We start from the raw sequence: 22,677 nt of genomic DNA on the forward strand, positions 1-22,677 counted from the left end.
ATATATATATAAATATATATATATATATATATATATATGTATATATATAACGCATTTCACCGGCGGTCTCAATGCGCTTTACAAGAAACAAAATGAGTGCAAAAATACAGCATAGTAGAACAAAATCAAGATACACGAAAGGTTCGAAAAAAAAGGTCCAATTGTCATCCGTCACTCCATTCCTACGACCCCCTCCCCTCCCCTCCCTCCCCCAATCCAACCCCACCTCCCTCGCCTTGCATCATCCCCTGTATGCGAAGAGACTTCTGGGAATGAAATACCACAGACTAGATGAACATACCCAGTCCGCAGAAACACAGCAAACAACCAAGACTGATAAGCGAAATCTGTAGCAGGGCTCGGTGATTAAAATGATGGCAGCATTCCGGTTTTAGGCAGAATAATTTAAGGCGTTGATGAAAGGGGGTGGGGGGGGCGGGTGAATCCGTCGTTCAATTGCACTCTTTATTACACAGTTCACGATTGCAATTTTTGGCAATTATCCCCTTCCAAACTTATACACAAATCCAAAAAACAAAAATAATGTTAAATAAACAATAATAATAAACTGCCCTCCTGTCCCAACAGCTTCGTAAAATATATTTGTAAAGTAGGCGATACTTTCTGCTAGTGTCTGATCTGGCAAATTTGATCGATGACCCTTGGCGGCACATTTTCTTATTTATGGAACGTCCATGTAAGTCATCATATCGTGGTAAGATGATTCCGAACGACTAACGTTTTTTTTTTTTTTTTTTTTTTGGAAGTATTTTGACGAAGTCGGTCTTATTTGTAAATACTATACAGACGTGATACATTGTTGTATTAAGAGAAGGTAAACTTAGACTCTCGCATTGCCAACGAGGTTAAATGTTTTGACGACGGTGGCAGTAAAATATTTCTTGATAATTGAAAATGTGTGACCATAATATGGCATTCTAGCAAACTTGTGGGGGAAGTCTGACGACCTTAAGTAGTTGTATGATGCAATTATCACATACAATATTATACCATGCCATCTATCCTGCATAACGCTCTCTCAATCCGTTTTCAATGCATCATGCTCAATTATCAACCAAGGAATGTGAAATTCTTCAAAAGAATTCTTCGGAGTTTCCCACAATAATAAAAACAGCGCAGTTTCCATATCTTGATACATGATCAGTTGGTTGAGTTAATTAACCCATGTTGGTTTTGCGGAGGGAGGGGGGGGGGGGGGGTTAGACCATTAATCCCTAATTCGTACCGGTATAATTAAATAAACTAAGACATTAGTTGCTGTATGAGTCACTGGTTGCCTTTTGGGGTTGAAAGATAAATCTAGTTTTATACTGGTAGTTGTGGCTAAATGTTTTGCTCGTTTTTATGGGTTTGTTCTTGCCATTGCATGGAAACAAGACTCTCCTTTACGATCTACCAGAAATACAAATCAGCCGTCTTGCACGACTGTGGAACATTGCTGCACGAATTGTTACCCGTTCCAAGCCAAGAGAACATTTCACACATATTCTGAAAGAATTATACTGACTCCCGATCAAAGACCGAATTATTTTTCAAATATTGATTTTTTTCAAATATCGATCTTTTGTTAAAACTTCGCCTTTCTACTTGTCAGAACTTCTGCAACCATATCACGCAAATCGCAGTTTTCATGAGATCACACAATAAATTACTTTCTGTGTGAAAATCGCTTAAATCGATCATGTGAGCAAAAGAGCTTTTGCTGCTGCTGCCCCTTCTTTGTGGAACAGCCTTCCAGAACATGTAAAACACAGTCCATCTCTTGCTTCTTATAAGCCCTCTCTCAAGACTCATCTGATGAAAACTGTTTAATCAACTGTTCACTGTTGCCCTTTTTTGCTTGCATTTTTGTCTTGTACTATGTTTACTGTTTTTTTTTTTTTTGCTGCCGCTCTGTTTGTGTCACTGCGCCATGAGCGTCTTTTTTGACGGATACCGGCGCATTATTAATGTCCATTATTATTATTATGAGTAATAAATGAATCTGAATACACAATAACAACTAAAAATAAAAGCAAAGTACGATTAAATCATCATTTTGTATTACAAAACAACTTCAAAAATGAGAAGAAAAAAAAGAAGTATATCTACATCAATGGATTTCAACAATTCCTCTGTCAATCTTAGACAGTACTGAAAATCAATTTCACTTTTTAAATTTTTTATCCAGTCTGTCACAAACCAGATCATTTAAAATAAAACAACACTGCTTAAAGGCAACTCAAACCCATAAGCATTAAAACATGCAAATATCTGGTTTTAATTCCACAAAGTATCATCTTCAAGGCTTCTAAAACTAATTCTTACACATAAATTAAATTAATAGAGAATTATGAACTGAAAAAAAAACTTATGAGAAAAAGCCACATCACAAGGTTCAAGAATTCTCTTCAATAGAACTTACTGGGTACAACACATAATGTGACAATCTGTATGGCAATTTTTACAAATTACTTACAAGGCCCCTCTCGTAGCATTAGATTAGCTTACCATGGAAAGGAATCATGGCGAGCAAATTTGTTCCCCAAGCGGGTCCTCCAAATTAATGCGATTTTCAGAGGGACATTATTTTATCCCGATAATTCTAGTGTCAGTTATATATTTCATCATCATCAACATCATCATTTAAATTACATTTTTAGGAATTTGGGGGACTTCTTTTACTAAATAGTAGTTGATCTACAGTACCATTTGAAAAACATTTTGTTTTAAATAGGTGTCAAATCTTCCCCCTTCCTGTTCCTACCCTCTCTGCCCACCCAAACCCTTCCGGAATGCTGCAAACAGAAACGAAGGTAAGTTACTCCTTAACCAACTGAATACTTTTATAACAAACACCACAGAATAGTAATATAATTCATAATTTTGATAATGCTTACAACTATTTCATCTTATTGTACCCAAATATAAGCAATGCAAATATTACAGACACAGAGACCACCTTAAATACAAAATCTCCATCTGTGGTACAAGCAAGTTGAGTAGCTCACATGGGATTGAGTTAGGGAGGGTATAGGGGAAAAGGGGGAGGAGAGGAGGGGCACTTGGGGTTTGAAGGAGGGGAAACTGTTCTGAGGGCTGTTCTCGTCCTTTATCAATCTCTTCATTTGCTCCTAATCTGGGTGTATACCACTTTAACTTCCAAAGCCAGTTCCTTGCACTATCACTTTCATAGTTTAGCTAATAAATCCTCACGCTTTGAATTTCGTTTCTTTCCTTCTGGATTTACTTTCATGTTTTCCTTTTCTTTAAGTTACTTTGTTATATTTTAAGTGTAAACACGAAAAGAAACAGAACTGGTTTCTGGGAAATTTCCTCAAATTGTTGCTCAAAGAAAATTGAACAAGATGAACCTTCAACTGTTCACAACAAGTTGGCAACTTTTATAACATTTTGTTCCTTGTGACCATTTTTCATTTGTCTATCTAGCATATTTGAGGTCAGCCCTGGATCAGTTTAAACATCAACAAACCTGTAATTTCTGATTGAGCTGGAACCAGTAAGCTGTTGTTTAATAATAATGTGATTAATAATTCTTTATAAATATTTAGGTAGTCACAAATTTACTGACATCCTTACATATACAAAATTTACAAGCTTTTCTATACTGCACAAACCATCCATATAAAATATATCTCCATGGATACAGCTAAGTGAAAAGAGAAGCTAAAATTGTGAAATAACTATGAGACCTCGGCCCCATTCCCAGGCAATTCCTGCTAACAATTCTAGCTAACACAGCATGCACTATCCCCCCCCCAACTCCCCCCCCCCCAACAGAAACAGATTCAAATATAAAGGTAAGTGCATTAGATTATGGAATGTTAGGCACTCCACTTTTGATTATTGTTACAAAACTCTGTATTACTTTCCTGGAGCTGGGGATGTCAATTGATTTTTGCAAACAGTTTTCAAAGATTTTTTGGCAATGGGAAGAGAAAGCAAATTTATGGCTTTGTTTGAAATTATAAGTTGGATGATGTATAGTCTATACCTGACCTGAGAATAACAACCCATCACTGCAATTCTAGCTGAAAAGATAGTGTATGGATTTAGCTAGTGTAAACAGAACAAAACGATGATTTATCTGCCTTGAAAGAGAACAACAGAACCAGTGAATTTATAAATGTAGGTTAACTAAATTTCTCTTTCATTATATATTTATATATATATATATATATATATATATATATATATATATATATATATATATATATATATATATATATATATATGTATGTATAAATATATATGTATATACATATATATATATATGTATATATATATGTATATATATATATACCATATATATATATATATATATATATATACCATATATATATATACCGTATATATACCATATATATATATACCGTATATATGGTATATTCATATATTTATATATATATATGCTGTTCAAGTGAACATTTAAACTATAGTACCAGATAATTCCTCCATGCTTACTGACTTTTGTAATGAAATATACTCCCTTTGAATTATTTTAAATGCTATGGTCATTAACAACAACTACTACCCCATGTGTTTATCTTCCTCAAGTGAGAGAGTGATGCTGAAATATAATATGTACACCTGGTGCAAGTAATACAACAATTCCATAGACTGTGGCAGATTTAACTAGACCAAATGTCACAACAAGGGTTTGGTACCATGTGGAGCTGTCATAACCATTGGCCACTTGAGGAGATGTGTAAGGGGGGTGGGGAGGAGAGAAGGGAAAGGGAGGGAAGGGGACGGAGAGGTGTGAGAATGTACTTGTAAGGAGATACAATATTATGGATTATTTTACATACATTTACCTCAGTCAACAAGGATGCCGAATCATTTCAACGACATAAACTGTTCTCTCTATATTTCAAGTGATTTTTCTTTCTTACACTCTTATATAATTTGTTATTCAGTGTTTCTTTTCTTGGAATGAGAAATGTCCAATCATAAGCAAGGTGAAAAAGAAAAGAACTGCCATCAATTCAAGACCCAAGGTTAAATAAAGAAAACAATTTTTGTTTAAACTTTTAATACATTTTAATACTATTATAGATACCCACATATTAACTCAAAGCCTATAACATCCAAAGTACAAATTTTCCACTTTGAGTGTTCATCGAGTAGTAACATCGTAGGTATTCAAATCATTTAAATCATATTAATATTGCAGATAGTACTAGAGACAGATGATACATTGGTGAAAGAGACATTTCTCTGTCACAAGGATACATTTATTGTCCTCTTATGGGATCTAGATATCAACCAGGGGATGATTTTCATCATCAAGAAACCCTTGAGTTCTCCTATGCAATTCATTACACCAAGCTCGACTGGTTTTATAAACACAGACAATGGTTGCACGATAGCATTCATCACATACCATAATCACCAGCAGTGTTAAAGCAACACGTTACCTTCAACCATTCTTTCGAATAAGGCTATTTTCATTTTACGTATATATATTTATTTATTTATACATATATTTTGTATCGTGGTTATTTTATGAAGTGTTTCATTTAGTTTTAACAAAACTTTAATGGAATTGGAGCTTTCTGTTTCCTTTCTTTGTACTTTTTTTATTCTTTATTTCTTTATTTCCTAATCTTGTTAGCAGTAACTATTTTATTTTTCTACTGTACTGTGTATAATGTTTACCTGTACAATTAATATGAGAAATAAATTTGAAATGAAATCAAACTTATTTTTATGTCAAATTGTGAGAGAATTCTGGTGTCTTTCCAAATATTCAAGTTTCTTTGGTACACTTGGTTGTGACAACATGCTGCTAGCTTAACTGTAGCAGTTGAACCTGCTGGACAGAATTGTCACTATGAAAAACACTTTTTGTTTGCTAGAAAGGTTCAAAATCTCTTAGCTGGTTATTTAGTTAGATGTGTTCAGTTATGATATTGTTACTGCCAGAAACTTCCCTACCATACATCAAAATATTGCACAAAGCACAAGGAAACCCCTCACCACCAGCTACTTTAACCAGACACTCTCACCGGCAATCACTTGTAATTTATCACCTTTGTCAGTTACTACCAAGGTTATTGCCAAAGCTGTAAACTAATAAATTCTCAACCATCATCAACAGGGCACCTGAACAGATCCTAGATTGAGATAACAAGGAGGAGGAGGCATTAGCAACCGGTAATGAATGAAAAAAAAACAGTCTATATCTCAAATCAAAAGAATTATCTTTCCTGTAAATACAGCACTTCTTAATACCAAAACAAAGCATGTACTTATGACTGCTAGCCAACCCCAGGGCAGGGGGGGTATAGTCAGATGTCTGAGTGCTTGGGGGGATATTCTATACAACTTTCATACTCCCTACGTTGGTTTACAATATCTCAACAAAACCAAAAGATTTCTTCTATTTGAGAAGCGTTTTAAGAACGTAATTGTACATAAAATCACAATCTATTTGATAATTAATTTTTCAGACAAGTATTTATATCTAAAGTGTTTACATACATTTATACAAATAAATACAAGAATATATGAAAGCTAAAAGAAATGAGAGAGCAGATCTGCAAATCAACATTTATAAGATCAAATGAAACTTGTCCCCTTCTCCCTCCCCCCTCCCCTCTATGTATTAGAAAACAGCATACTATATTTAAACATCCAACTCAACTGATAATGGAAATGTTTGTGAAGAATGCATTTCATCTTTAACAAATATTGTGACAATTATCTGGATGTTACCTACTTTTCAAACTCTGGGTGTTCTTTCCCCTCTGAGAGATTCAATTGCCATAGGTAAATCGTTTTTTTGTCCTAAGATATAACATAAGCAGGGTGAACCAAAAGATAAAGTAACACCATAAAAGCCTGCTGTGTTGGCTAAAATTGACCAATACAATAACAACTCCCTCTAATAAATCACACCTTACTAACAACATACATCCTGTTCACATAAGAACACTTCAGGTGTTTGTTGACCCTGCATGTAAACTGTTTAACTGTCTTTCACCTTCGTAAACAATTTTTGAGAAGAAAAAAAACCCACAAAATTACTACTATTTTTGTGTATTTTCACAATAGGGTCATTTTTCAATAACCTAAATCAAGGTCAGTTAGGGGTTGATAACAACCTTACACAAAGAATTACAAAAGAACAACAGGAGATTTCATTGTCCATACCTGAGCCTATTAGCAGAAAGTTATTAGTTTCTGTCCTGTCTCCTTCATAAATTTGGGTCAGCCAGCGCCTTCTGCTTTATAGCTATTTCTACTGCCTCCTGCAAGGAACCTGCTTAGCATCAAAGATTCAAAGTTATTATCAATTTTGTTTAAACTTAGCTGACCTTCCAAAGGAGAAAGTGGAGGGGGACACATTCTTAATGACAAACCACATGACCACAACACTAACTGGTAGTGAGTTATTAACTAGTAAGTATATAAGCTGAGCTGTCTAAACTCTATGATTGACAGGATCACACTGAAAAGACAGTCTTTAAAGTATTCTGAACCATAACTACTAACTGTGCTGGAGAAAATCATGGCTTGTGCATTTCTGTTGTGGTGGGCATTTGATTGAGCACTATAGTTAAGATAGTTATATGGTGAGGAACACTCAATGAACAAACACCCCACACCTCCCCCACCCTCTTGTCAGGTATGTAGCAAACCTTGTATAAACTTTGACATTTTAAGGCATCATCATTTGATCTGAGGTTGATATGTTTGTTTAATTATAGCATTCATGCTGATAAAGGTGGGGAAAAAATTGAGAGTTCTCTTTGTAACTTTATGAACGAAAGATTTCAAGTTATATTTACTCTCCAATATTGCAAACTATGCTACCTAATATAGTAACAATGAGAGAGAATACAATTTCTGTGGTCAGATGGTTCTCCTCCCCCTCCCCCGCCCCCTCCCTTTGTGATGTCATGATAAAACTGCACAGATGAAACAAGTCAGGCTTGAAAAGCAAAACTTTAGTGGAACAGTTTTCAATTCCCACCGACGAGAATAACATTCCGTAAATCTTGCGTAGCATTCGCAACATCTGTGATTCTGTCAACCATTTCCTGCATGGCTGGTACCCCAGGAAATTGCAGAGCAGCAGCCTTTGTGCTGTTGACAGCACTGCTGAGGCACGCACAGAGAGTGTCGTTTGTCAAGATAATTCGTTGCTTCAGACTGTTGTTTTGAAGGTTAAGGTGAATCGTGTCACCGATGAAAACTAACTTATGTCCCAAAATGATAACATGTTTACTGTGGGATACGAATATCTTGGGTGGTTGGTTCCCTTCCACCGAAGAAAAGAATAACTCCACCGCTGAAGTGATGCTGTTTGACAATGTCTCAATTTCACCTGAGTAGAATTGTAAGATTTGTCTGTCCTTGTCAGAGAGTGCATCCTCTTGCCTCACTGGGATAATATGACTATCTTTTGAGAGGTATCCGTAATCTGCAATCTTAGGGGGTTCCTCGTTTCTTTCGTTAACCGAAGGAAGTTCCTCGTAGGTGTTCATAGTGTCGTCATCGACGGTAGGAACGTTTTGTGGGGGTACGGGTAGAGGTCTGACTTGGACAGGCTCCTTAGTGACCATGCCCTCCTTTTCAGCTGCTACCCATGTACTGCTTCTCAATGAACCTGTTTCACTGGGTGGTGTGGGCAGAGGGCGCTCTTGCATATTACCAGTCCTTTTGAAAAGAGCACAAATGTTATCCTGAACGACAGAGCAAAACCTCTTTGCAGAGTCTGTGATAGTTTTCGCTGAAAGAACAAATGAATCTAAAAGGGCTTCGTCATTTTCTGGTTTGGAGCATAATTGAGCCGCTTCCCAGTTAGTATCACTCATGGAAGTTGCTGTCTTTTCCAGGCCTTCGTATGCCGATTTAAGAGCAACCAGTAACTTACTCAACTTTCCAAAGAGTGCATCGTCATGGATCTGAAGGGCATTAGCTACCACTCCCTCAGCGAATTCCAAGTATTCCTTGCTAGCTAGTTTAAGTTGATTGCAAGCGGCCCTGATTTCAAAGACCCTGGGCTCCAGGTTTTCCATCTGCCTCCAGGTACTACTGACGTAACTAAGCAAGTAGGCGGAGGAAGAATCTAAATTCTGCTGTTTCTTTGTAAGAGTATCTCCTGCATCCTCCCTGGCGATTTCTAGCATGCCTTTCGGAAAACCTACATCACTTTTTCCAGAGCGAGGATTCTTACTGAGGGAGAGGACGCTGACTTTACCTTCCAGGTCTTGGACTGCTGTGTTGCCTGTAACTTTGTCAGCCTCCGCCGGTTTGTCCCTGGAAACCTGCGGTGGTACGTCGTACGTGTAATCCATGCTCTGCTTGGTATGAGAAATGGAATGAGTGGGTACATCATAAACATCTTGAGAGTATGTTTTGGTAATAACTTGATGGCCAGCTATTCTCTTCATATCTTTTTTGTCTCTCGGACTGCTAGGTAAGCTGCCTCCGTACTGTCTATGGGTAGGAATGTCATACACTTCACCGAGGATCACGCCCTCCGGGGCGTGACTTGGGGGGACGTCGTACACCTCTTGTTGTTGTTGTTGGTGGTGTTTGAATGCAGATGGTGCATCATAGATATCCATGGGAGATGACGAAGAAGTTGGTAGCTTCAACTGAGATACATTAGGATTGACTTTCTTTGGAGAACCAAAAACATCTGTCTTTCTGACAGGAGCTTTTTCCAATTTGACTTTTGTGTTGGGGTTAGTGGTCACACCTCCTGCATGTTTTGGTAGGGTATCATAATGCTCTGTTGGTCCTACATTATTGTTTGTTCCAGTCTGATGGTGATTGGGTGGAACATCGTAAATGTCTTGAGAGAAGCTACCCTGCTTCTGCACTGTCCTCTGTTGATCGACAGAGCTATCGCAGCTGTCTGTATCTTCCTTCTGCAGATCCTTGGACGCTTGCCTACGTGCCCCTGGTATAGTCCTGTATCCCAAATGGGCAGCAGGGTGGGCCTCCCTTCTTGGGGGGATGTCATACGTCTCCTGTCCCGGCCCTGCATCTGCAGGTACCTTACGAGAGGGTAGGGTGTCGTAGGTGTATGCCTGCAAGATACAAGGAGGAAATTGAATCATATTAGTAAAATATAAAGGAAGGTACTTCAGACAATGCCATCTATGATAATATCTGGATATGAATAAGGTCTGTGCCCAATCTTTCTATACCTTAATGCATATCCCTTATAAAGAGAGAGAGAGATCAGAGAGAGAAAACTAGGGACTACAAAAATCTGTGAGTACTTAACAATGTCAGCCAATTCAAGTGCTTACATTGGCAATGCACTTTACAAAATGCTCACACTCACGACGACGGTCACAAACAATACAAAGTCTGTCTACAGTTTACTTGCGATTGAGGACAGTCTGCCAAGGTGAAGATCCTTTATTGACCTAGCGAATAAAGACACAGATATTTCCCTAAACTCTTACAGGATATGACCAAACTGTCCAACATGGTTGTGTTCCGTTGTCGGCGGAGTATTCACCTCCCCTCAACCTCCCAGCTGGCATAGCTACCGAATTTTGGATGTTTGACAGACCAATACGTGCCAACTATAAATGAAAGTTTCTATTTACTTGAAAGTACAGTACTTCTGAAGTCTCAAGTTCAGGTCTAGGTTTATGTCTCGAAGAAGAGGAGGATATAAGTAATTGAATTGCTTTAAGCTTTGCAATAAACCAGGATAAAGAACTGTCCCAGCTACTCAACAAACTGGATGACTACAATGGCATATATTACAGATAGCAAACTTCATGTGTGGGGGGGGGGAGAGACTAAACGAAATGCGCGCAAGCTTACAGAATCATCAGTCACAAATTTATATTGACTTGCAACTGCACTCATTCACTTGAGATAAAGACTTAAGAACTACAAACTCACGGACAACTTAGCTGTTCTTTACAATCCAAAATGAGCACACTGATTGCAAAACAAAATGTACCCTAGTAATATGATCAGCCAGTAACAGTAATTATCTACTAGGTGAATTCATTGGCAAAGTAAGTTTTTCCAGATCTGTGGAATGGTCAGTATTGAGATCTGTATGTGTAAGGTCACCCTCCAACCAGGCAGTTGAATGCAAAGGTCATCGGAATTCCCCCCCCCCCCCCCAAATTTGAGCATGCTACAAGTTTGTTTCAAGGTACTGAACTTTGACTACTTTCCTATCTATAGACTCTGATCATCCTTGAGAATATTTCCCAGCAATTGAAAAGAAATGAAATAGAAAATAAAACATGACACCCTGGGACCTGTACACAGTTGCAATAACAAGTTGGTTGAACTTTGAGCATGGATGACCATTATTTTGCTTTCTAGCATATTTGGAGATAATTCTGACAGATCTTTCAGTTTCCCTTTGTTGGTACAAACACCTTCACTAAATTACAGTTGATCGGTGACCTTGAAGTACAATGCCATTGTGCATAAAGTCGGAAGTTTTGAGAAAACAAAGCTTCTTTTTCTGTGCATCATCTCTGTGGTACAAATTTTTCTTATTACATTAAGAGAATTAAATATTAATTTTAATGAATGGCTAGGCCGAGAAATAGTTGAAATTTACTTGATATTTTCAAAACGATGACCATTCCCACAAAACGCCCAAAATGCAGAGATTTAATTTTCCACTTCTATCCTCCTCTGACAGAGACTGGATTAAAGATAAATCATTTAAGCATATTTTATTATTATTTTTTATATGTAATTTTTTTTTTACTTCACTTTAGTGTAATAATAGGAACGACAATCACTTTTTAAGGTTAAATTTCAAAAAGTAGTTTCTACCAACAACGTATTAGATCAAATTAACGGGTTGTACCTGTCCTCATATGATAACATGTCTCTTTAAGAGATGAATATTTCTGTTACTGCAAAACTTAGAGATAAGATTCTAAAGGAAGAAGTTCAGCTGAATATCTGTCATCTGTTTATCAGTTGTTGACAGGATGACTTCCTTTCTCAAGGTTAAGAGATTACTCAAGGTCACACCATTAGAAAGATTGAGAAAGCCATTTTATTGCAAAAGATTAAACAGGTTCAGTGAGCATGGAAGAAGGGCTGATAAATATTCTGTCAACATCCTAGAATTAGGATTGGATATGATGAAGCAGAAGATTAAAGCTACTAAATATACTGTACCTGGTTCAAAGTGAAGGATCAAAAATAAAATTTAAACAATTTCCTTCCAGTTTCGTTACTTTTAAATTTGAAATATAACCATGATTTGGCCTAGATACAATCAGAGCTGCAAGTAGGAATCAATCAAGTAGACTGTAAAACAGTATAAGTGAACCAAATGTTATGTGACATGTCTGTGATGATAAGTTATTTGTTGTTAATAGTTGTATAATGCTATAACCACTGGCTATACTTTGTATCTCTCACTGGTTCAGTAAACACATCATACAGATCATAATGTAACTTGGATATCTCCCCACCCCCCTCCCCCAGCCCCCGGGGGAAGAGACAAGCAGGTGAAACTATTTTTGCAATGACTGCAGATTAAAGGTTATCAAAAATTTTCAAGGATTTTCCCACCAATACAACTTGGCAATGTTCAGATGAATCATGTTTCTTCCTTAATATTGGTTACTTTCTTACTGCTTTCTCAGTGTTATCGGTTGCTGTCCCCATATTCCATGGTCCTGAATAATATATAGGCCTACTTGACACCACATGTAAGTTATAACTGAAGAGTCAATGTTTTCTTACCCAAAAACTACCATAGGTTTCAACTTCATGAGGAAGGAAGTTAAGTATTGAAATATTTGAGACAAAACAAGGTATCATGAAGCATAATTAAATAGTTATAAGATTTGCATATATCCTGATTATGTAAACATTAAAATGAATGCGACTCTGATGACGTCTCTGGATAACTTTAATCCGCTCTTTGTGTTTGGACAAGCAAAATGTTGATGCGCTTGATGGTTATCGAATTGCATAAACTGCCCAAAATAGAGGAACACAAAACTATGAGGAAAAGATTTTGATGACCATCTGAAACAAAACAATGAATTTGTTTATGGAAGGTTGGTCTTTATGTTTATCTGATGAATATGAAATAATTGAGGAAGGTTTAAGAAATGATCTCTAATATGCGTTTGTACCAGAGGCGGCTTTATCAAACAAATTCACCCACATACATACTTGAAAACCAAATGGCTTCGAGATGGACAAGAAAAACAACAACAAAAATAATGGAAAACCGGTAAAGGACTTATGAGAGGTAGTTGAGGAATGAAGGGAAGAATAAGTGGCGTCGATTGGGGGGGTGGGTTTCTGATGGCAGATACAGTAGGTATGAGAGGGGTGCAGTCATCAATGGGGCCTGGAAGAAATTAAATGATTAACCATGATCAATTATAACTAAATTATCACCTTGTGGATTGGACAAATTAATGATTGGAAGAAACATCTCTAACCCCCCCCCCCCCCCCTAAAGCTTGGCTGGTTTGTGTATATATAATACAACTGACGATATTAACCAGACTCCACTCTTAGGTACTATATGCACTTTAATCACACAATCTAGTCTACAAAACTTTAAACACATTTTTACAATTTTAGGCTTTTAGCACTGCCTCCCTCACTAATCGACTTCTGGGTCAAAGCAACATTACCTCAAATTCCTGCTCCCAGTTCTACCTACCATTTAAATACCTTTTTTTTAAAACTGCATTTTTAGGTGCATTGTTCATCAGCCTTAATTCACAGGTATATATCACCGGGCTTTCAATAGATATTTTTCTATTTATTAAAGTACATATTTACTCCTGTCATAAGATACAATACCACAATTCAAATGTTATGAAAGAGCCAGTTTCATTGTAAAAGGTAAACAATAGCTGCCTGAGTAGTTGAACTTTGAAGTGTGTTATTAAAGTACAATTGTGCAGTCACAAAAACAGATAACAAATTAGTACTGTAACATCTAGTGAGAGCTGAAAGTTTAAGTAAAAAGTTTATTAATAGAACTGAAGGTTAAGGGCATCCTAGCAGGGTTTTATCATTGTGTCATCATTGATATTGATATTGATGTTGATATTGATGATATTAATTTGATGATATTGATGATATTGAAGATATTGACGATATTGATGATGATGACGATGCCGAGTAATGACGAAACTCTAGGTATGGTACAGACAGAGTAGGTTGTGAGGTGACAGGGAAGTCCGGGAAGTGAGAAATCATGTCTATTTAGGTGTGTTTATGTTTGCAATCAAAACCAAAATGAAACTGATAGACTTGAGATTTGATACTCGATAAAAAGATCACATTTTTGCAGATGGAGAAATGTTAGAAGCATAACATATCATATGATTACTAAATTACAAGTCACAGTTTAAGTAAGTTCTCATGCGATTAAATATCTAACTTACTATAGTGCTTTATATAAAAAGTAAAACTATAAGGATTTGGAAGAAGTTATTTTTAGACATATTTCCTGTGCATATTAGCAAGGTTTCTAATGCAACTTAAAATGGATGAAATATCAAACGAATCATATGACCCAATTAGTGAGACATGATGAAATTTAGGAGGGAGGGGGTGCAATTCAAACAACACAGACTGCCTTCCTTTGAGATAATTAGATACTGGTTTAATCCCCATTCATTAAAACCATATCCTCTATTACTTATTTACCTTTCATTATGCAAACCTTTAACAAAATTTCATCAGATCCTGATGTGATTTTAAAACTTTCTCTTTGTATTTTGTATTTGTTTTATTTTGGAACAGATTCTGTTTCCATGAACTTTTTAACTTTCCTTCAACTCCTATTTGATTATGGTATCAACTAATGTAGAAAATCACACACACACACACATCTTGCAGCTCACCAATCTGTTTCTATGAGTGTAAGGAACAGAACATAACTCCATGAACATGGCAGTATGTATAATACTGAACTGCCCTTGAAAAACAAACTTTTGGAATCTGAAAATGACATTTTTTTTATTCTCTACTAAAAGCTGAAATCAATGAATGCAAATACAATGATCTCAAGGCTGACTTCCACATGAGTGAGTTATGATAGGAGAATCTTCTACAGTAATGTTCAGCATTAAATTCTAAAGGGAATGACCTTTGACACCTTGGCATTTACATTCCCATAAGTTCAAAATTTTGATGATCTGCTGGCAAAAGTGACAAAGGATAAAGAGAAATCAAAACATCAACACCATTGAGATGCCTTTGGGGTATCAAAAGTCACATGATAGGGAAACTGAAGGTTGAAATTCAAATGTGACAAAGAAAAATTAATAAAATAGAAAAGAAAATATCCGTAATCTGCATTATAACTTGATCTATCTTTAGGGGAAAAATATGTTATTGGTTGAATAATTTAAGTTTGAAATATTGAGTCTTATCACTTCTTTGCAGTCATAAAAACTTGGGTGGAGTTTCCCCAACTTTGAGTCAAATACCTGGTCTTACTAAGTGTAGTAATACCAAGGGAAGATAATAACAGTGCTTTCTGCAAGATCTGCTCCATGGAACCCAAAAACATCACAGCCATAGCAATATATACCAATAACCAAACCTGATCCCCACAGAAACTAAAACCTCAGCAACTAAACATCTCACCATCATAGCAGTTAGCTTCAACAACTACAGCATATTGAAATAGCATACTGTAGTTTCCATGTCTATCCACAGTATCTCCTTTTGAATCACAGTGAGATGATTGTCGGCTAAGGTTAATCCAAGAGCTAGCTAGCTCTTAGAATCAACATAATGAATTATTTCCTTATAAAACTAAGGTTTCACCAGAATCATAATTTAGCACAGACATGTTTCAAACTGAAGGCAGCTGACTTTTATAGACAACATATTCATCAGACTTGTCTGGCACCCTCTCTCCCACCCCAAGGCTTATGAAGTATTGTACAAGGCATACAACAGGGTGGTAGAGTGTAAGGGGGGAGGTAGGGATTCATGGATAACACAATAAATGAGGTTACAAGTTACTGTACTCTCTACTTTAGCCCTTCCATGAATAAAGGGTTAGTATGAAAAGACTTCATCATTCCCAATGGCAAATAGTATTTAGGAAATTCTTTAGACCACAAAATATCAAATATTTCCTGTGCTATGATGCATCAGCACACTAATACTGGTTAAACCACCAAAACCACAAATAAACATCCATGTTTACAGTCCAAGTGGCAGAGACAATAAAAACAGTAACAGCATATAATGACTTTGTTTTAAGGATTTTCCCACATACACTGACCATAATAGACACCTACAGTGTTTACAATTATTAAATTCCTGTAACTGTGTAATACGCCATTCATTCATATCACTCATACTGTATATGATGAACAGCTGGGCAAGAGCTTCTTATGCAGATAACATACGTGTACAGTGTTATGTTTGGTATTTAATTAATTTTTGTAATATGTTACCCATAGACGTGTCTGTTCCAACTTGATTCCAATTTGCTAAGAACTTGAATTAACCTCCAAATTTTCTTCGTCAATACAAAGAACAAGAAGGAGCAGTGCAGATGATCTCAGTGTCAGGCGACGATTTTATAATTTTTTTCTTTTCAGGCATCAAACACTCAAGTCCATCAACACACATGTTGATTAATCTTATTCCACATTTTTCTTTAAGAGTTTTTTGAGTTAATTAATATTTCGGAGCCGTACAGAAACTAGATCAGGTGGAGTAACAAAGTGCTATAAAATGGAATAAATGTGTGGCAAAAAGAGTTGGTAGAATTTTGCCTTTGATGACTTTTTTATGCATTCTCAGCAGAGGCACATAGAAAGGAGATTTAAGCAAAAGTCATTTCAATGAGTAAAGCAAAGAGGATCACTTATGGTCAAACTTTTGTGCAGCAAAGTCACCAGAGGAAACAGTTGGTGAAACTTGGTGAAACTTGACCTTTCAAAGTGTCTGGGAAAACTTTCTAGAATCAAAACAATCTGAAAGATTTTTTCTTCTTTTCTTTTCTTTTTTTGGGCTGCTTTCCCTTTAATGATTTTGGAATGCTAATATCGACTTTTAGCGTACTGTACTGTATGAAGTTTTTTTTGGGTGAATGTTTTGATAATAAACTTCAGGATTTTTGTACCTACTTTGATTACTTACAGATGCAGCAAGCTAAATTATGTCTATGTATTTTTGCTGGATATCTGGAAGTAATAATTAAATCAAGTAGCAATGGGGACCAATTGGGTCACCTGTTTTGAGAAGATAAATTACTTTATTCCTATCACAAATTATGATTTTGTCCTTGACATGACAGAAAATGTTATTAAACTTGATTCTTCCTGTCAATAGCCTGAGTCTCCATGTGAATGATCTCATAAGGGTGGGTTCATGGGGTCAAGAAACTGGTGCTACTGCAAGTAGTCCTCAACTGCTGCCAGATGTGGTAACAAGGGATACCTTGGAACATACCCTGGGTACCCATCCCACCAGCTGTAATTCCAATCACTTCTCACCTCGTAGGTTAACAAATGTATTACACAACATGTGTTACTGTATATAAAATCCTGCATCTGTACAGAGGTTCCTGAAAGGTGGTAATAGACTTTCAGGTCAACTGTAGTCAAGTCATATTTAAGGACACAGCTGATCTAGTGAATCGTGACAAATACTGCCAATATAATAATAATCCCAAGATTATCACAAATAGCCAATCATTTGTTATTTCACATAGTGTATGACACATGTTTCATTTTGCAAAATAAGAACAAACTTTCCTTTGAAAGTTTGAACACTGGTGTATAATTCTACAGTATGTCATGATTTGCAAAATAATTTGAGACCCACACGCCACGACTTGCTTTGATACACTACAATGAAATAAATCCAGGCCTAAACCATTGAAGGCTACATTACATCACCGAGCCGTGTATATAAAGTAATTACCAATCTTAACAAAAAACTTGGTAAAGTACAGAGCCGTGAATAATCTGAGAGCCTTAGTGACGCATAAAGGATAATATGAATCACACACTATAAGGCCAATTCATTTTTCTTTTTTTATCTAACAACTGTTCCTTTACTACAGGCAACACCATGCTTTAACCACTGGTGCAGATGGTTTTCCAATCTACCAATCACAAAAAGTTACCCAAGTATCTTCATTCATGAATGGTTTTCACATTTAAGGCGACTGCAAATGGAGCAGCCTGGCGACACACATGGTTGTTCTTAATATATCTACAAGATGTATATAAAACAGTGTGGAGAAACATGTGCCCTAGATTAAGACTGTCACGGTTAAGTTCATTATTCCCAGGGTTATCTATCAACAAGGCTGTCTGTAATTGACATCAAAACTTCTGTTTTCATAACAAACTGACTAAATGCCATCATTTACTGACCTTGTGAGTCTAGTCCACTGTCCAAACTTAAAATAGCCCATGACTGAGCAGAATTAATATCATAACCTTTTTAGTTAGGACACCAGCTGTTGGGTCAGTAAAACTCCCCTTCAAGTACATCATAGGCCTACATCTATTTTTGTATCATTTCAGTAGCTTCAAAGTCATGAAGGGTGCTACCGACTTATCATTTTGCTGGTCTGGGTTATATCTTGTGACAATGCAATCTGAAGTTGATGTACCACCTAGTCACCCTTCAGACAACCTCCACAGCTGATATTGGTCATCTGAACAGAAATTTGGTCTTCTGGAACGTCCATTTAAAAATTTGACCTGAAAAATATTAGATACTGGAAAATATCTACCGTAATGTGAATCATTTCTTACTATAAATTAACAAAATTCACCACAAAAAGTGAAATAAAGCAAAGTTGAAATGTTATCCTACTGCTAAAAATTCATAAAACTTTCTGTAGTCCTTACTAAACTAATGCACCATTACTTGCCATATGGTTACAAGTACATGTGTATACAAAAATGTGTATACAGAATCATGAAAAGTGACAACCATGGCTCCGAGAGGATTTTGGATCTGGTATACAATTTTAAGTTTAAGCACATTCATCAAATATTAAAACTGTGAGTTGTTTATGTCTCACACTAACTGCAACCTACATCTCAAATTTTTTTTTGGTTATGTCCAATAGCATTCTGTTGAAAAAGGATACAGTAACTCAACCTCTTGAATGAAACTCCCTCCCTTAGCTTACAACGCCACTCACAGGTTTGAGGAGAACAACTATCCACAAAAGAGAGATTCTCTAGAAATGTTACATTTCCTTGACAAGTAATTATATCATGCTTAATTGAATAACTTTAAGTCATCAATTTCAATTTTAAACACTGTGAAAGCATGGGAAGCGACTATAAACCGTCCTACCATAAGAAGTGATTTCTCTACAGGTTATGAAGGGAAATAGATAGCTTGTAGCCTCTTGAGTTCTTTACTCATAAATACATAAAACAGTTACAAATCCATATGTGCCAATCATTATAACATTAAGTCAGAATATGAATCCTCAATCTTTGTTAACAGTCTAAGTCTGTATCGCTACCATGTCTTGCTCAATCCCACATAATCCAGATTCTCTTTTAGAGCGGTCCCTCGGTTAATACCACTTTCCCTGGACAATACTTTTCCTTTCATAGATCCCAAATTCCTTCCGGCAGTTTCAGTACCGAATTTCGATGGGATTTTTTGTCCAAGGATTTTTTAACCTCTTTGCGATATTTCAGCAGGTGACAATGTCCTGTTGATCTGCTTGAAAGAGGGGGACAATTCATCAGTTAAGTTTGTTGTTTTTCTTTTTCAGTTTCTCTGCAAGACTGAAATGTTTAACAAAATTGGTCAAGTGAGTGGACCAGGTCACAAAGCTTTATGCTTGAAAGGCTTCCACTAAAGATCCATTACACATCAATTATCCAAGAAAGGACTTACACTCTTCTGTCAGAGAGATCCCCAGTGTTTTCGGGTGACAAAAAAAAAGAGTAGTTTACTTTGTTCCCTTTCTTTATATTATTTGACAAACTTATTTAAAAGCTATTGTGCAGTTTTATATTACCTACAAAAGCTACAGAATTCTTGTGGTTTATTGAGCTCCTTTATTGTTCTTTTATTTTGTTGTCGCAACACTTCCCTTCATTTTACAATCTCTGTTTTATAGGTACTGTACAGTGTGCATGCACCAGCTATGGAGGTAAGAAATTTCCAGCAAATTTGCTTATCAGTGACAGTGGTGTATGGAATCCAACAAAACTTAATTACTTGGCGTAAAGTCATGTTTCAAATGAAAGGACTAACATATTAATAAAGAAGAAGTTCAAAACCACAAATCGTAGGGTTTATTATTTAGCCGACTGACTGAAAGTAAAGGAACTTTCATTGAAAGGACAGAGAGAGAGAGAAAGGAAAGAGGGTGGAAGATCATGGCATTACTAATACTGACATTGTCCATATATTTTCAAAATGCAAACTGTCTTTCCAAAAGTATTTCCTTGCAAAAACGTTTCCTTGAAAAATAAATTTCCTTGAGGTGCTACAGGCCAATCATCTGAGTTACCTGCTAGAGGAGATAGATAGTATAATGGGGATAGTATAATGTGTGTGTTGGTTGGTGGGTGGGTCGGTCGGTGGGTGGGTGGGTAGGGGTATCCCACATGAATGAGTCCTAAAGCAGCAACAAACAACATTCTATGAGGGGAAATGATTTCCTTGATCAATTCCTAACAAGGTCTGTTGCTTTTTCCTTTTCATATCTGATTAGATTTAAATTAGACTAAAATTGCCTCTGTAATTGGTCGCCGATCAAATGCAGAGCACAGTATTACCGGAGACTGTACTATGAGAAATAGTTCTTAATAAGCCAATACTTTTGGGCATGCAAGCAATGGATGGAATCCTCCTGAGAGAACAAGCAATTTCTGCATTCTTATATATTGCTTTCAGACAATTTGCTCTTATAACCAGTTTTCCACTGTTAATATACAGTCACAATATAGTAAAACCCGTCCCATGGGTCAAGACGTTTGAACTAAATTTGCTACCAATATGGTCTGAGTATATTGAATTCGATGGTGGGCTTCATACGACAAATTACAAAGTTAATAAATAACAAATAAATGTGACATAATCATGCAAGGGATACAATATAAACAGCCGGGGAAGTGATAGATGGATAGATTAGAATTTTGTTGCCAAAATGTAACTGATGAAAATTTCTAAAATTGGTAAGTGACATATATATGAACATGCAGCACAATTATTTAGGAATGAAAATCTACTGAACATTGTTCAATGAATTTGACTCAAAATTTTAATTTTCATCCCGATTTCAGGAAAGTATTGGGATGTATCATACAGTATGTAAAACAAGGGATATAATACACAAAGCTTTGGGTAATGGTACATGAATAGATAACAATTCTGGTGCCAAAGTATAACTGGCGACAAATGGTAAACATGGTACTGTACAAAATGAATTCACTACAGGATTAGGATCGAAATCTGCTGAAAATATTTCAATGCCTTGATTCAAGGTTTCAATTATCAAATATTGCCCTAGTTTGGCAAAAGTAACTGAATTCTAGAAGGAACTCAAAGTGACCATTCAGCCTGTTAAGTACTTTGGCTGTGCTCCACTCCAACGATCACTCTCTCAGTTCTAGGAAAGGCCTTTTTTTTGCGGGAGAGTTGTAAAAAACAGAAACATCATAGGACCTGAAGGAGACAAGGATATAACCAAACACTTGAAACTAGATCAAAACACTCCACCGCTTTATTCAGCTTGGAGCCCAAGCTCTTGCAAAATTAGGTCTGGAAAAAGCATTTTACAGCCACAGAGTGTGTCCCAATTTACCATGTTGATGTTCTAAACATATAGTATAAACATTGGAAATCCTGATCCAGTTCAAATTTTTCTCCCACACAAGTATTATATTAACACAAAATTTACAAATGGAATGTTCTGATTTTCATTACGCAGCATTGACCTCTGCTTGCTTGCGTGCAAAGCAAAATACTGTTATCTCTTTTTAATACAGAAAGAAAAACATGCCCTTAAATTTTAATTACTAGGGGTACACATTGAAGATATCAATGAAAACAAGTGTCTGCAGGATGATAGGTACTTTTCCCTTCTAAGTGCAAGTTACATGCAAGGTCTACTGTTTAGGAAGAAAGGCCAAGGGCTCAATTGGTCCCTGGTAATTAATGAATGATAGAGAGCTATTCAATAATAAATGTTGAAAACAAAACAATAAAAAAAGAACATTAATTTGAAAGACTCACTTCAAATTCTGCACTTTTCTTGAGTTTACTGTTCACAAATGATGTGTCATACATGCCAGCCATAATTTTCAGGCGGTTGCCAGGTGCAATGCCCTGGCGTCCATTCAAAGAGCAAAGCCACCATCCTTCCAAGCCCCCTGTATTTTGTTCGATCACCGTGATAACATCTCCTTTACGGAACTCCAGCTCATCTGGAGCTTCAGCCGAGTTGTCGTATAACGCCTTAGCAAGAACATTCTGTTTGTGAAAGTGATAGGAACAGAGAGAGGAGAAAATGTTAGACAGAACGGTATTGCAACATTATAAACTTGATTCCAGTGTAATCTTCATGACAAATGAAGAACTCTAATACCTGATAGCTGATCCAAGCTCTAACCCACCTGTGGACCCACCCCAGTGAGCAGAACGATGTTTCTACTTTAACCGAATATGAGAATTACATTGTGGTATGAG

General features: G+C 36.4%; 1 protein-coding gene across 3 annotated transcripts in view; it reads right to left on the bottom strand.

Annotated features, from left to right (window-relative positions):
- Nucleotides 1–5,039: 5,039 nt before the first annotated feature.
- LOC139965444 (breast cancer anti-estrogen resistance protein 1-like) overlaps nt 5,040–22,677 on the bottom strand; it is a 37,461-nt gene continuing 19,823 nt past the window's right edge. For all 3 annotated transcript variants that reach the window (XM_071967785.1, XM_071967783.1, XM_071967782.1), the window contains 2 exons: nt 22,225–22,461; nt 5,040–10,070 (listed from right to left, as the gene is read on the bottom strand). In XM_071967785.1, coding sequence (XP_071823886.1) covers nt 7,992–10,070; nt 22,225–22,461 — 2,316 coding nt within the window. In that variant the 3' untranslated portion in view covers nt 5,040–7,991. The remainder of the gene's footprint in view (nt 10,071–22,224; nt 22,462–22,677) is intronic.

Source organism: Apostichopus japonicus, chromosome 3 (assembly GCF_037975245.1).
Source record: "Apostichopus japonicus isolate 1M-3 chromosome 3, ASM3797524v1, whole genome shotgun sequence".
Taxonomy (NCBI): Eukaryota; Metazoa; Echinodermata; class Holothuroidea; order Aspidochirotida; family Stichopodidae; genus Apostichopus; species Apostichopus japonicus.